Source organism: Aedes aegypti, chromosome 1, assembly GCF_002204515.2.
Source record: "Aedes aegypti strain LVP_AGWG chromosome 1, AaegL5.0 Primary Assembly, whole genome shotgun sequence".
NCBI lineage: Eukaryota > Metazoa > Arthropoda > Insecta > Diptera > Culicidae > Aedes > Aedes aegypti.
This window is the reverse complement of record NC_035107.1, coordinates 72,019,526-72,035,946: the sequence shown is the minus strand read 5'-3', so window position 1 is coordinate 72,035,946 and position 16,421 is coordinate 72,019,526. Positions and strand designations below refer to the sequence as shown.

Here is a 16,421-nt window from a genome sequence, read left to right as displayed (position 1 = left end):
ATGGCTACGGCTCCTGTTGCCCCGATGTATGATAACAGGATGACCGTTGGATCACATCCGTAAGATTGATGCGTCTATGCCAGATGGTTGATGACGCGGCATTAAACCAAAATTTCCTGATGTGATACCACCACGACTGGACATGTCTTTGGTTCCCATATAAGTGCTAATGGGGTAAGCCCACCCATCGCGGCAAGATTACATATCCTAGGGGAGGGAGCTTTTTCTTCTTTTTTCTGGCTTTACTTACAAATAAGACATAGGCCACTTCTTAGCTCAGTGTTCTTATGAACACTTGCACAGTTATTAATTGAGAGCTTTCTTTACCATTATCGCAATTGTACGTCGTGTTTCAAGCATGAAAATACCTTACAGCTATCTGTCCAATAATACAAGGAAATCAAGCAATGATTGAAATTATATGTGATTATATGCAAAATAGACCATAAATCTAATTAAATGGTCGGATTACTCACCTCAGAACTTTCATCGTAGCTTATGTTCCTGCTGAGTGCGCACCAGCCTTGGGGGTGAATCTGCAATAAGGAAGTTTCGAGTTAGTTACGTTCGTTTTAATGGTTCTCGTGACCGTTCCTCACAATCACTCGACTCCTAATCATAAACCACCACAACACCCCGCTGGTGCTACTGCTCTGCTGATTGACACATTCTAGGAAGAAGCAGAACCATCCAGTTGCATACCCACTCCAACTACCGCTGCAAGCTTAGTCTAACCGACCGGCTCAATGAGTGGCTGTGCACCTATATGACACAAGACGACACATTAAACGGCGCAATTACCAGTCAAACCAACCAACGATGATCGATCACCAGTGGGGACGGTAGAATTAAATCTAACCAGAAGTTGTAAATCCGTGACAAATTACAAATAAAGCCGAAAAATTCCGCCTACCCTCATCATCAGCTTAGCAAGCATTGAATGGAATAGTTGGTGTTCTGTGCGGTGGATGATCGATCGGTTAGGTCATTATCCTAGCCTAGTGGAAGCAAATTTAATTGGCCATATAAAAGCCGTTGCGAATGGTGAGCGAGCTTGTTCACACACCTACTCATTATCCAGCAAACCGCAGTTTTTTAGAAGAGCAGTGTTGGTTCCAAAAACCGAACGTTCACCAACGATTCGATGCTTGTTCATTATGCAACGAAAAACTAACGAAGCGTACAATTTGAACCCTCTAGCTGTCTTTTCGCGAAAAGCAACGGCGTCTTCCCAGAAGATGACGCCAAGTGACCGAACGACGTCGACGGCTCGACAGTCCAATTCAAAGTCAAGGACACCAACAACGGTGCGCGCGCGTACACTTTTTTAAACATTGAACGGCGGTGGATAAGCTCCGCGGAGCTTATGCGAGTTAAGTAGCAACAAGCGGTTTTTAGGTACTACCGGCAGAGCGCAGGTGAACCGTAAAGAGTCAATACCCTTTTGGACCAGCAGTGGGTTTTAATGCGTTGGCTGTAGCCCACTGAGCAATTGGATTGGAGAAGTTACATAGGCCTGGTACGATGTCTCAGAAATCAAGAATTGCGTTTTCTCGCATTATAACAATACTTAGTGACGTAGCTAGTATTTTTTTTGTGGGGAGCCTAGTGGGCCAGCGAACTTTGGTTCCAGGGGTATAGTTTTTGTTGCGAAAATCATCCAACAGATTATGTAAATTTCGAATTTTACTATAGAACACTTTTAAGGTTTGGTGGCGACTATATGTCAAAAAAATATAATCTTTCGAGAATCCATACCTAAAATGAGTAAAAGAGTCCAAAAAGAAGTAAAAAATACAAAAAGAAACCAAACAGGGAACAGGAAAGAGATTTCGTTCAGTGTTCAACCAGGAATTTCTCTAAGGATGCCTCCAAAGATTTTCAGAGAAATTCAAAAGCAATCTCTGACAGACTGAATACCACCTCCGAAGAAGTTTGGAGGGATAATAAATGAATTGTTACGTTTAAGTCTGAGTTGTGTAAGAATAATTATTGTAAAAAGTACAATAAAATGTGAGTTACATTCCTTAGGATTTTCTGGAGTTCAGTTTTGATGGCGCTACGTCTTTCAAGACATGACCTGCGCCACAATGTTACGTCAACAAACTCGATCCATGGCTGCTTTCCCCCGATTTCTCGATCGTTCACACTTCCAAGATCCTGTTCTACTTGGTCAAACCACCTAGTTCGTTGCGCCCCTCTTCGTGTGGCCAGTACAGGATTAGAAGTGAACGTCATTTTTGCGGGATTGTTGTCCGGCATTCTCACAACGTGTCCCGCCCATCGTGCCCTTCCAACTTTGGCGACTTTCTGGATACTGGGTTCACCATTGAGTAGGGCATTCTTACTCCGCCAAAGGTCGTCTTAAACACACGACGTTCAAAAACTCCTAGCGCTTGCAGATCCGCTTCGAGCATTGTCCACGACTCATGGTACACTTAGTACGGAGGTGAAGTTTACCAGACCGCAAGGTCTTATGGAGTCTGTAGTAAGCACTACTTCCGGCAATGATACGTCTCCGAATTTCTCTGCTACAGTTGTTATCCAACGTTACCAACAATCCGAGATAGATAAATACATCCACCACCTCGAACTCATCTCCGTCGATTATCACACGTCTGTCAATTTATTTATTTATGCCAACAGGTAAAATATGTACCGCAGTGACATGTTTAGCACGACATTAAAACTAAAATAATAAAATTACGAACAGGAAAAATAAAATTTAACACAAAATACTACGGAAGTTACACTTATTTGTTACGCGGGACATATTGAAGTTAAAGACACGATAACATTGATTGAAAACACGGCACATGCTACGCATAGGTTCATGCAATCCGTAGTTCGTCGTGGCTGGAGAAATGGCCAAAAACGAGTGCGAGCGTAGGTTACGGCTGGATATTATGTTGATACCCGACTAAGGGTACATAACAAAATTATATCAGCATATGTTATTATGTTATAAGTTTTTTTCGAACATAGGTTGTTACAAACTTGATGCAGGATGTTGTTAAAATAACTAAAATTATAACTAAAAGTGTATGAATAGTAACATAAACATAACAAAATGTGTTTTAATTCTATCAAAAACATATCAAACCAAGTTATAATGTTTGATACAAAGTATCAAAATTATAATACTGTTCGATATATGATAATATTGTATATTATTGAAATGCATACCCGACTAAAGGTACATAACAAAATTATATCAGCATATGTTATTATGTTATAAGTTTTTTCGAACATAGGTTGTTACAAACTTGATGCAGGATGTTGTTAAAATAACTAAAATTATAACAAAAAGTGTATGAATAGTAACATAAATATAACAAAATGTGTTTTAATTCTATCAAAAACATATCAAACCAAGTTATAATGTTTGATACAAGGTATCAAAATTAAAATACTGTTCGATATACGATAATATTGTATATTATTGAAATGCATAACTATCTATTTATTTTGTTATAAAGTTGTTAAAAATGAACAAAAAAATATCATAAAGGGAAATAACACATTATGTTATATCTCTGTTCTATTATGTTCTATGGATAACGGAGCCTAACAAAATTATATCATAATATGATATGCATATCATATTCTAATAAAATTTTATTATAATTTTGTTACAAGCCTCTAGTCGGGTATTCACCAGACCAAGCAGCGTTGCGTCTATATTCCAGTAAATCCAAATTTATCAGCTTGCAACGGCTCCTGTAGCTGGGTAGATTGAGCGGATTGTCCCATCTAAGATGACGCAACGCAAAGCTGATGAATAGCCTCAATCCGTTGAATTTCGTTCTGATAGTAAGGCAACCAGACAGCGGGGGAATACTCCAGAATGGGTCGCACAATGGAGCAGTAAAGAGCTTTGATGCATTATATGTCTTTTTTTTTTGCAAATCAGAACGAGAATCCCAGCTGCGATGAAGCTTTAGTACCGACATATGCGATCCTTAAATGTTAATTTGGAATCAATCAGGATACCCAAATCCTTGATTGTTGTTTCGCGCTGTAGCTGCACACCATTCAAGTTATAGCCAAAATAATGGAGTGCATGTTTGCGGCCGAACGAGATTACTGTGCATTTAGTTACATTCAGTACCATACGATTAATGCGGCACCACTCAGCAAAAACTTTCAGATCTTGTTGTAGGAAACGGGCATCCTCGACCTTCTTGATCGTGTAGTAAAGCTTCGGGTCATTGGCATAGGGGAAGTTGTGGTAAAATGAACAGGGGTGGTAAAATAAACACCGTGCCTTTTACCGAGAAAAAACGAATTTCGATTAATTTTTATCACGCACGGACGATTTAGATCATATATCTTAGTGTTCGAGTTGATATGTAGGTCAATTGAAGTGAAAATATCAACGAAAACTAAGATTTAAGAAAATCACGTTTGAAAATTAGAACTGACGTAACTTTTGGCTCGGAAGGTTTGGGGTTTTTCAGTGAGGTGAATATCGTTATGATATGATGTCAAATCTGATACCTTTAGAATTCTTTTTGAATGGGTTACAATCATTACACAGCGTAACAAAAATGACATTTTTGCGTGTCTCAAGGATCAAATTATGTGTCTCTAGTAGATTTGGGGTTGCTGAATCTAGTGTCATTCTCAGAAATGTTCCAGCACGTCACAATTTTTAGCTACAGGTCGCCAAAGTTGTATAAAACACTGGTTTTATTAATGTTTACATAAAATTTAAAGTACAATTTATCATACTTTTTTGTAATCTAATCCACCAAACATGCAAAATAGAACTTGAACTTTCATTTTATACATAATTTGATTGAAATTGCGCGATTAAATTTCGATTAAACCGATTTTTTCAACATGCTTGCAGTCTCCATACAAAATTCTTCGTTTCTTCTATATGGCAAAATACAACAATTCTCTGAACCATCAAAAAATAACTTTTCCGTATCGAAAGTAATCCAAACTTTGATGATAAGTAATGTTATACACATAAAGTTTGAATTCTGTGGCAAATTAAGCCAATATATTACCATACAAGCTGGCAAACTTGCATGCAAGTTGGCTGAAATAGTCATTTTTTGCATTTTCAACAGTCAATATCTCAAAAACTAGACGTGCTATGATATTTCTGAAAACGGCAATAGATTCAGCAACCCTTAATTAAGTGAATAGCGGTATTTTGGTGCTGGAGACAAAAACGTGTTCCGCAGTGTTATTGGATATATTTTCGGTGGGGCAATGAAAATTTTCAGAAATAATTGTTTTGTTCACGTTTTTTGCATGGTGTTCATTTTACCACCAACCGCTGTTCATTTTACCCACATAGTGCATGTAAAATGAACATTTACATCGCTATTTGATAGCGATGAAAATATGTGAAAATTTAACTATTTTAGTCTGTATTCATGTAGCAGCTATAGAAAACATCCCTATTTTTGATGTTGTGCAATTAAACCATACAAATTTCTCATTTTTCTATCAGAAACAAGATGATTTCCTTAAGGTGTTCATTTTACCACCCCTTCCCCTACGAGAGTTTAAAGCAATTTAGCACGACATTAACATCGTTCATGTACAGCAAGAATAAAAATGGGCCGATATGACTGCCTTGAGGAACGCCGGAACAAACAGAAAATGGTAGCGATACATGGTCTCCAATTTTGACGGACATGCTTCGATCGACCAGATAAGAATGGAGCCAACTAAGGATTTGGTTATCCATTCCAAGATTGTCAAATTTTGCCAGTGCGATTTGATGGTTCATTTTGTCAAACGCAGCCAGTATATAGCGTCAACTTGTTGGCCATCTTTTATTTGCCGAATTACGAACGAGGTGAATGCTGCCAAATTAGTTGTAGTCGATCGTTTGGCCATAAATCCATGCTGTTCGGGCGAAATATAATGTGCGTAACTGTGAATCAGCTCGCGCAATACGATTAACTCTAAAAGTATCGAGGTGGCGCTGAGAGCAGCTATGCCACGATAATTTGAAAGCAATCGTTTGCACCCCTTCATAAAAAAAAATGGAAAGACCTACAATTCTCGCATAACTTCTGATCTCGCCCTAAAAGCCATTGGTAACCATGTGTGTAGCTCGTTTTTTCTGAGCAATTGAATGGATTTTCATGTTATTTAACAACGCTATGGGAAAGAAAGGATCATTATCTACCTGCCTGTGATGTTGGTTTGGATGCTTATTGTTTCTTGTGCTCAGAAACAACGAGCTACACTCGTGGCTACCAATGGCTTTTTGGGCGTTATCTCAGAGCATGCGAGAATTCTTTCCAGCTGTTCGGAAAAACACCAGTAGACAACGATAAGTTAAATATCGATGCGAGGCTAGTGAATCCACGCAGCGTTTTAGAACAAGCGATGGGATTCTATCCGTCCCACTTCTGGTGGATGATTTCAGTTGATTTCCTGCTGATTTTACCATTCCATCGTTTGACGGAGAACCGCTGAACGGAAGTCGGAAGTTGAGGTACAATCCTGATTGCTTCGTCTACTACACGTGGGTCAACTAGTTCGTCTGTAAAAACGCCACTAAATTGAGTACGGAACAAATCGGCAATACCCGCGGTAGAATCTGCTATAAATATTCCATTGGAAATCGTTGGTGGCAAACCGGATTCCTTCCGTTAATCATTGACGTAATTCCAGAAACTTTTGGGATTATGCTTGAATCGTCTTCGCAGATGGTCCTGATGGGCATTGTACAGATGATCGTTGAGCCGTTTATATTCGGCGTTAGCTTGAATTTACGTTTCGCTTGTAGAGTGATAGTTGCTGTGACGCCGGAAAACTGCTTGTTCGGCCCTTTTTAGTTACTTAAGTTCAGAATTTGACCATATCGGTTTTGCAGGCTTGAAACTAGGCTTGATGGGAACAAATTGGCCGATGGCATACAGCAAGATACCGGGCAACGTCGAAGCAGCGAGATTGGCATCGCTATTATGGAGAATGTCATCTCAGTCCAAGTATGTGACAAAGTTGTTCATGCCATTGCACATTGGTCCACGGAACGAAATTAAGTGGAAAAAATTAATAACTTGAAAAATATAAGAGATAGGGCTTTGGTGTCTTCTGAACATTTGTTTGTCTGGTCAAGGCGCGTTATATGCAAAAGTGTCCTAAGCGCCAAATTTCATAGCTTTCGAAATTCACTCTCAAACTGTTTTATTTCAAAAGATAGCGCAACAAAATGTTTTACAATATTGAAGATTATAGAAAATATGAAAACTTTGTAGAACATCATTTTTTTCTATATCTGATAGTTTTAGAGATATAGGTCACTTTAGAACTTTATGGTCAAAAATCGGGTTTTCCTCAATACTAACGAAAATGTCAATTTTTCTGGCCTACTATGTTCTGAAGAGTTTTAGATATGAGCAAAATACACATTTTCTCTGAAGACGTCATACCTCTAAAATTTTCATATGAAAAGATATAAGCGTTTTTGTAGTTTTTTCACCCACTTTTCCAAGCGTAACATTTCAAAATGGCGCAAGTGAAATCAAAAACTTTTCCCGTTACTTTAATAAGCATATCTTAAAGTGCATTTTAAGAAAATTTGGTGATAGTGATTTTTGATTTTCTCCAATAAATGTGTTCTGAATTATCCCTTAATTTTACTTAGAAAACAGATTTTCTTTACTTATTGAGATTCTTATTCAATTACAGTTGAACATTTTGTAATACATTCAAAAATACTGAATCATTCTTAGCATGAAAAAGAAGTTTATAGATGCTTATCATGCCTATTCTTATTCATATCGTTAATAATTACAGAGATTTTCGTTCTTTGGCATACAATACTGTCAATGGAAGGAAAACTCGACGAATTTAAATGAAGTCCTGCCAATATAAGCTGAAGCTTTCACTAAATTGGACAATGCCAATGCAGTTGCATTCCCTTTTTTTAAGTTTGTATAAGTGTTTTTTGAACTAGACAATACTTAACTATGTCAATTATTTGCACTCGGCCTCCGTACGAATAGAACATTGGAAAATAAACATTTGATTAAAATCTCAAAAATATTAACAACTACTTATTTTCGTTAATTTATAACCTTTACTAATCCCTCATTTAAGGTGATTATAGAACGAAGCCACACTTCAAATTTTCAAGAGCACAAGACTTGGGAGCCAAACAGCGCTCTACGTTGAAAATTTATTCCATTGCTGGCCACGACCAGCAAGGAAGAAATTTGATTGATTTTCAACGCGAATTGTTGTCAGATTCTCCTGTCTTGTACACTTGAAAATTCTAAGTTTGGCTTTGTTTTATATTCACCTTAAGCGGGGTACATATATTTATTTTTAGTAGCTTTGAACTCATTTTAAGATAAAAAACCGAATTGAGTACAACACCATTTAATTCCACCAGAGTTTGTATCCTTCGACAGATACGCGTATTTCGACCTCAACTGCCGTCCTCAGTGTTGTGTACTAGTTCAAACTTATACAAACCTAAAAGAAGGAATGCAACTGCATTGGCATTGTCCAATCTAGTGAAAGCTTTAGCTTATATTGACAGGACTTCATTTAAATTCGTCGAGTTTTCCTTCCATTGACGGTATTTTATGGCATAGAACGAAAATCTCTGTAATTATTAACGATATGAATAAAAATAGGCATGATAAACATCTACAATCTTCTTGTTCATGCTAAGAATGATTCAGTATTTTTGAATGTATTACAAAATGTTCGACTGTAATTGAATAAGAATCTCAAGAAGTTGAAAAAATCTGTTTTCTAAGTAAAATTAAGGGATAATTCAGAACACATTTATTAGAGAAAATCAAAAATCACTATCACCAAATTTTCTTAAAATGCACTTTAGGATATGCTTATTCAAGTAACGGGAAAAGTTTTTGATTTCACTTGCGCCATTTTGAAATGTTACGCTTGAAAAAGTGGTTGAAAAAACTACAAAAACGCTTATATCTTTTCATATGAAAATTTTAGAGGTATGACGTCTTCAGAGAAAATGTGTATTTTGCTCATATCTAAAACTCTTCAGAACATAGTAGGCCTGAAAATTGATATTTTCGTTAGTATTGAGGAAAACCCAATTTTTTTCCATAAAGTTCTAAAGTGACCTAAATCTCTAAAACTATCAGATATAGAAAAAAAATGATGTTCTACAAAGTTTTCATATATTCTATAATCTTCAATATTGTAAAACATTTTGTTGCGCTATCTTTTAAAATAAAAAAGTTTGAGAGCGAATTTCGAAAGCTATGAAATTTGGCGCTTAGGACACTTTTGCATATAACGCGCCTTGACTAGACAAACAAATGTTCAGAAGACACCAAAACCCTATCTCTTATATTTTTCAAGCTATTAATTTTTTCCACTTAATTTCGTTCCGTGGACCAATGTGCATTGAAGTCAGCTTTGCCGAAATCGTATCGTACGTCTTCCAGAGTGTTGCGGAACCATAATTGTGGATTGACTGCAATTTCCATTAGTAACGCAGGATGGTGTTTGCAGGTTTTGACGAGCGGTGATGGAGTTTGCATGACTTTGCAGTCGTTTTGAAGTTCCTCGCTAACAAAGCACAGTTCAAGCATGCGGTTATTTTCGTTTACAACTCCGACTTTCTGCTTAAGTCCAGCACTGCTGTATGAATCAAGCAGGGCCCGAGAGGCAGAGCCATTGGACGACCGACAGGTTGTCGGGAAAAAGGAATCAAAAAGTCCTGCTTCCACGAGATTGCGCTCAAGCTGAAATCGCTTAAAACGATGATATTTTCTCTTGGACCTAATTGTGAAACAATCCAGTTTAGCGAATCGATATGATTCTCGATCAACAGATCATCGTTTACCCGGTCTGGTGGGAAGTATATAACGCACAGGTAGATCAGTAGTGATAACTGCAACCTAAAGTTGCTCAACAGACGCGATATTGGGATGAACAAGCCTACGCGATTTGAATTTCGAACGGACAGCTAGCAGTACACCGCCGCCAGAACTCTTATCGCTGTTAGAAGGCGATCCCGTTTGACATAATGCCGTTTGGCATAACAGTTTTTTTGAATAATAGTCGTTTGATATCGCATAATAGTCGTTTGGAGTATCGATCTAATCAGCGTCTTGTAGATGGTTAACTTCGTGCGACGGCGATCCTTGTTCGATCGAAAAGTTCTGCGGAGTTCAAAGTAGGCACGATTTCCAGCAAAGATGTTCTGGATTTCTCTGCTGGTGTCGTGGTCGGCGATCACCAAATGAGCCCAAGTACATGAATTCTTCGATTTCATCACCGTCAATATGTCGTCTGTCTTCCCTATTCGCCTAGCTTCAGCCCTTAGTCAGATGTACATATCCAAAAGCGTCTGAACGTTGCGTGCAACAATATCAATATCGTCGGCGAAACCAAGTAGCTGAACGGACATTCTGAAGATCGTGCCACTCGTTTCTATTCCCGCTCTTCTCATCACACTCTCTAACGCAATGTTGAACAGTAAACACGAAAGGCCATCACCTTGCCGTAACCTTCTGCAAGAATCAAAGAGACTCGAGAGTGTCCCTGATACTCGAACCACACACATCACTCGCTTCAACGTCGCCTTGATCAATCCTAGCGTATTCGTACATAATCTGCCATAGCTGTTCTCGATCGATTGTATCATAGGCCGATTTAAAATCGATGTAAAAACGATGCGTTGGTACATTGCTTTCGCGGCATTTCTGCGAGACCTGGCGGATGATGAATATCTAGTCAGTTGTTGCTCGTTTGCGAACAAATCCTGCCTGATATTGCCCAACGAATATTCTCGCATATTGGTGATAGACGGCGGCATAAAATTTGGGAGAGTATCTTGCAGGTGGCGCTCAAAATTGTGATCGCGCAATCTAACTTGTCACCCTTTTTGTAGATGGGACACATGACACCTTCCATTCACTCCTCCGGCAATACTTCATGCTCCTAAATCTTCGAAATAACACAGTGTAGCGCTATTTATTTTAGCACTTGCTTGGTAGTTGGTTCACTCCAGTGGTTTTGTTCCATTTCAAGAGTCCAATCTCCGATTCTACTGGAGTTCTGGTGGCGTAAGCCTTTGGTCGTCCGCACGTGTTTCTAAAGTTATTTACATGCCACCTGCTCGTTGTAGTGCTGCCGCTACCTATCGACCTCCTCACGTTGGTTCCTGAGAAGATTTCCGTCACAGTCTCTGCACATGTCGGCTTTTGCCACAAAGCCTTTGCGCGAACGGCTCATCTTCTGGTGAACAGACGCTCCAGACGTACCTCCTCAATCTAGCTGATGTCAGAAGGTACAACAGTACCCAGGCTGCACTACCAGCTAAGTTTTCGGCCTTTTTTCATTCCTGACGGTCCGTTTGGAATATTTTTGAAGAATTTTAAAACTTTTAGTATTATAATCAATTTTAGTTACCAATGTCTGCGGATTCCAAGTTAAGACGGCTTTGCTAAACTTCCTTCTTCTCCAAGATTCAAACAAGCATGCTTTGAACTCATCTCAATTAGCGGGATCGTTTTGAATCCTGATTTTTCAAAACTCAGCATGCGCGATTTGTGCACGGATTCAATCCCTGTCATTGAGATCATGGGAAATCAATCGAATGATTATAAAATCCTCTCCGTCTTGAATGTGAAAGTAAGACAGTTCATAGGGGATTAGAAGAAATGAAGCCTACCAAACGAGATGCGGTGTAGTAAGGAATGTAATGAAATTTAAATAGCGTCACATATCTGAAAATGGCCCTACTGGCGATCATCACCAAAATCGGTAAGCATTGCTTAGTCCAGGATTTGTTCGTCACATCTATGTCTTTACTCCTGCTTGACATACTTCAGCACTCTAACCGTCTAATAAAATCTTATTATACTACTCTCTGTTTAGAAGCAAGGAGTTCCGTCTACATAAGAGTTGCGTTGCAATCGTGTAGATCAGGAGGTAAACGGATATTGACAGTAGTCTGCAGGTCACATTCCAGATACAGTTTACTAGAATCAACTGTTCATATTAGATTCTTTCACATTCCAAGTGATTTGTCAGGCAGAAATTTCCAATTAAAACTGACGGAAATATCAATGCCGACTAGATATTTTCGCCAGCAAACAATCAATCAAGGATTGAATCACAGAACAGATGAGAAAGATGACAACAAAAACAGCTGCCAAAATCAGCTCGAACACTAGCGCACCTGGTGGTGGCGGGCAAGCTTTTTACACTGTTAATTTTTCGAAAAATGTACAGAATTAGACAAGAAAACTCGTCCAATTTTTTTTTCAGATTTCTACTCCAAGGTTGTTGCAAAAAAGGTAGTCTCCAGAAAGCGTGAAATATTTTCGTCGAATTTAAGGGTAACGAAAAATGGTTTTGCATTTTCTCCTTGTTTTAGTAATCAGATCGTACAATAGTTTATTTAAATGAATTGCAATATGAATGAGATAAATGTTTGTTGAATAGTCAAGCTTGGAGGTTAAAGTCTCGGCTTCTAGTGCTCCAATGACCTTGAACATTACCAGACACATTTTTTATTTTACTAAGCTAAAAAATCACAGATTTTACACATAATGTTTTAGTTATCGTATTTTTTTCTATTTAAAAATATTTCGAAAACAAGCAGTTTTACTAAAAAATGTTAATCTACTAACCAAATTTATGATTTTGTGACCCTCCATGTCCCATAAAACAGAGCAGAATCTAGAATGCCGTGAAAAGTGTACTGCGATCTGTCAAACTTGGGTACCTTTTGCAGTACCAAGGGACCAAATGCAGTACTAGAAGTGGTACTCAATCTGAGCCCGAGTGGGACGGACCTGGTTGTACTGCACATATGTAAGAAAATAATATCATGCAATTTTCTTGCAATGTTCCAGACTTTTATATATTTATTTTTCTTAAACAACAATGAGTGTAGTATGTGACCATACAAATCTAACATAGATCTCGATAACATTCCCTCAAGTTTTTTGCATCTTTCTTTTCAATGATAAGCAGCGGAAGAAGAGTGTAAAACATCTAGAGTAAAGAACGATTACTTAGAAACTTACATTTTTAGAATTAAAAAGAAATGGTAAATGGCTTGAACGCTTTTGGTGTTTGTAATTTAATAGTATTCTAGATGCTTTTTTTCGGAGATTCAGAAGATTTTGAACACAACAAAACTTCTCTATATGAGATCTTTTCATTTCTTATTCACCATTTTAAACTTATTATAGGGCTGTTAGAGTGCAAATATTCTTTGTGTTTAAATTTCAAGGAAATATTTCTTGCATATCAGATGATAAGTTTAATATTATATTGTCGATGCAAACTTTAGAGTAAGACAAACAAGCCAGAAAAACGTCCAACTTGAAACTAAACGATTAGCACATTTTTAATGGAACCTCGACTCAAAATGAAAAAAAAATATTACCAAAATTCAGAAATTTACTGAGATTGTCATATAAGTTCTCCTAATTTGTGTAATTTTGCGGGATTTTCTAAATTCACGTAGAAGGCCAAATTTTGCATACCTCGTGGGTTTCGCGAATTTACATTGTCCTAACTTTTCTCATATTGAATCTTGATCTGATGCATGTTCATCCATGTAACTTCAGTTAATTCACGCGAAGTTTTTTTCTGGAATATTGATAATATACAAACAATAATTATTACGTTTATAATAAAAAAAAAATCAAGAGGAGATGGTTTTATAGTTTACGATCATTATGTTATAATCACAGATCACATTTCAGCAAACACCTTGATTGAGCCATTTGTCTTATTTATCTTTATAATTGAAAATTTTGAAGTTTGCAAACAACCAGAAATAGCATTAGACTTGCTGTAAACAATCGTCCCGGATTGATTCAAACTGTGACCGATAACCAGGATTATATTTTATTGGGGATTTTAATCTTTAATGGAAGAAATTTTTAAGTCTTATAAATGCTAAAAAATTTCAGTGTCACACAAAACATTTTTGTAAGAAAAACACATCGTAGTAAACATTAATATTTTTAACTCATAAGCATATTTTTCAACAACGTTTTTAATTCATTATATATTGTGACTTATTCAAAGTTGTTGGAAATGAATGTTATGAAGTCAAACATTTTATAAATATATTAACTTTAGGAGCATTTGATTATGTCGGATCAGTTGGGTATCTTCACCTCGTTTATTCGTCATCTCACGCTCAACATGTGCAGTTAAGACACCTAATCGATCCGACATAAATCGATCCTTAAGATTAATCCTTAAGTTAAGATCCTAATCAATCGATACATAAATGGCCAAAGATTAATACAGTTAACTCTCCCTTACTCGATATTCCGTATCTCGATATCGAGTTAGAGAACCATAGTAAAAGTTGGTTTTCATGGCTAACTCGATGGTCCCTTGAAACGCAGTTGCACTGCTTTTGTGTTCTGTAACTCGATACCTCCCTAACTCGATGGTCCCTTCAATATCGAGTAAGGGAGAGATGACTGTATTAATACCAACTAACAAAGAAACAACAACCAAAAAATTTACTTAGTTTTTTTTTCTGATTTTATAGAACACGACTCTGGTTGAACACCAGAATTCGGTAATCGTTTCTCCTCCTCAAACGTCTGCCATTGTATTCTTGCTGGACAGCGGATCTGATGCTATGTCGGGCGCTACGTCTGAGAAATCGGAGACAAATGTTTTGTATGCATTCCAAACTGTGGTGCCAAAGCAGAGTAGATTTGAATTAATTTAATTCAAGGAAACTAAACAACATATCACCGCGATAAATTAATCAACCTTGCACTCGTCTAAAAATGTACACGTCAGACGAAGGTTTCTGCTTCATTTAAATCATAGCAATCCTTTGGTAATAAACAAAACAAGATTCGTGATCAAACGTCAACATCCCATCGCAAAATCGCTAGATGTTTTCTTCAAAAATGCGAAATCATCACCTTCAACTTAGTTCTAATACACATACACATCTAATTCACAGTCAATACATTGGAATTGAACTTGATGTGATACATAGCTACGTGTGTTGTAAAGTTTCCTGAAACGCGCATTCGCCCGAAATTCCACGTGGCGAATGTGGCGAATGGTTCAGGAAAGGAACAACCGCGTTCGATGAAATACTTCAATGTTATTTCCAATAGCATGAAGTAAAAAGGGAGCTAAACCGCGGTTGTTCGTTTCCTCTGGGGCACGCCGCGTGTCCTTTTGAGCAAATGCGCCAAAAGAAAAACGTTTTGTTTGACATCTATTTATTGCTTTAAACGTTGGACGAAAAAGGTGCACACGATTGAAATTTGCGTTATTTTTTTCGAAACAAATTTGATAACAAATTCATTCACAGTGCACCAAGAGGCGGGGGAGGTTAGTAGTTGTTGCTTGAAGTCGGAAAACTACAGTCGCACATAAAGAATAATACCAGTTATCACACCATTTTGCTAACACATTCCCAAAGAAAGCCAAAATAACGTCAAAAGCCAATAAAATAAATAAATTAAAGCGTGTCGGGCTTTTGTTGCCAAATGTTTTGATTCAGGTGCACTGCAAAGCTGCAAGGCTTACTATGCTGGCGAATCAACGGTGTTGACATAACGTCAAACAAATTATACGAGCGAGGCAGATCATTTTAGACGAAATTAACGTCAATATCCTGCACTGTAAATTCCAGTGAGGCAAACAATGTTTTATTCGCCTACTCTTTTCCACATTTTCCTGTACTCGAGATGAAAATTACTTTTTGTTCTAAGATGGCTATCTGTTCTGTGATTGAATCCTGGGATTCAATCCTCGCATACACGTGGCATGGTTCATTGCATGCCTGGATTTGAACAAAAAATGCGCGCGTAAAAAATCCTGCTTTGGTGATTTTGGATCTTAGCAGCTCTTGGAGTGAGATTTTTTGAAGACTGGCCACATCGATTGAGTCCGACCGGTTATAAACCGTTGTAATGCGGACAGTCTTCTTGCGACTTTTATAGAATAAGGTGTGTTATATTCAGATCTTCCACCATTACTTTTCGCACGAAAAGTGAAACAAAAAACTGGCGTTTACATTCTCCTATAGACTGCTTGTTTTAATAGTTTTTGACGGTTAACTGATTTTAATTGGAGAACTGGAAACATATGCAATAGAGTTCCTAGGGAAACGCTAATAAAACTTTTAGGTAGGATAGCTTCTTGGAGAAATATTGATTTAATTTCTTTGACTAATTTCTTTGACTAATTTCTGTTGGTTTGAGTTTTTTCATCTGGAAGAATTGTTTAACAGTTAAATTACCGGTGACATAATTAAGAAAGGACTTTTTCAACGTTTCTTAAGACCAAGGATGGAAATCTAGTGATCATGATAAAACAAATGATGCATCGTGGTTCTTGTTTATCATGTGATCATAGCAACAACGATAAACCCTTAGTCGTCAAGCCAGCACAACAAACTCCGCTCCGCGAAAAATGGATCGCTCGGCCTGTGA

General features: G+C 37.6%; 1 protein-coding gene across 4 annotated transcripts in view; it reads right to left on the bottom strand.

Annotated features, from left to right (window-relative positions):
• Window positions 1-16,421, bottom strand: part of LOC5578886 (DDB1- and CUL4-associated factor 10 homolog) — a 118,574-nt gene that overhangs the window by 29,344 nt on the left and 72,809 nt on the right. For all 4 annotated transcript variants that reach the window (XM_001664044.2, XM_021839620.1, XM_021839625.1 and 1 more), the window contains one exon: window positions 477-536. In XM_001664044.2, the coding sequence (XP_001664094.1) occupies window positions 477-536 (60 nt within the window). The remainder of the gene's footprint in view (window positions 1-476; window positions 537-16,421) is intronic.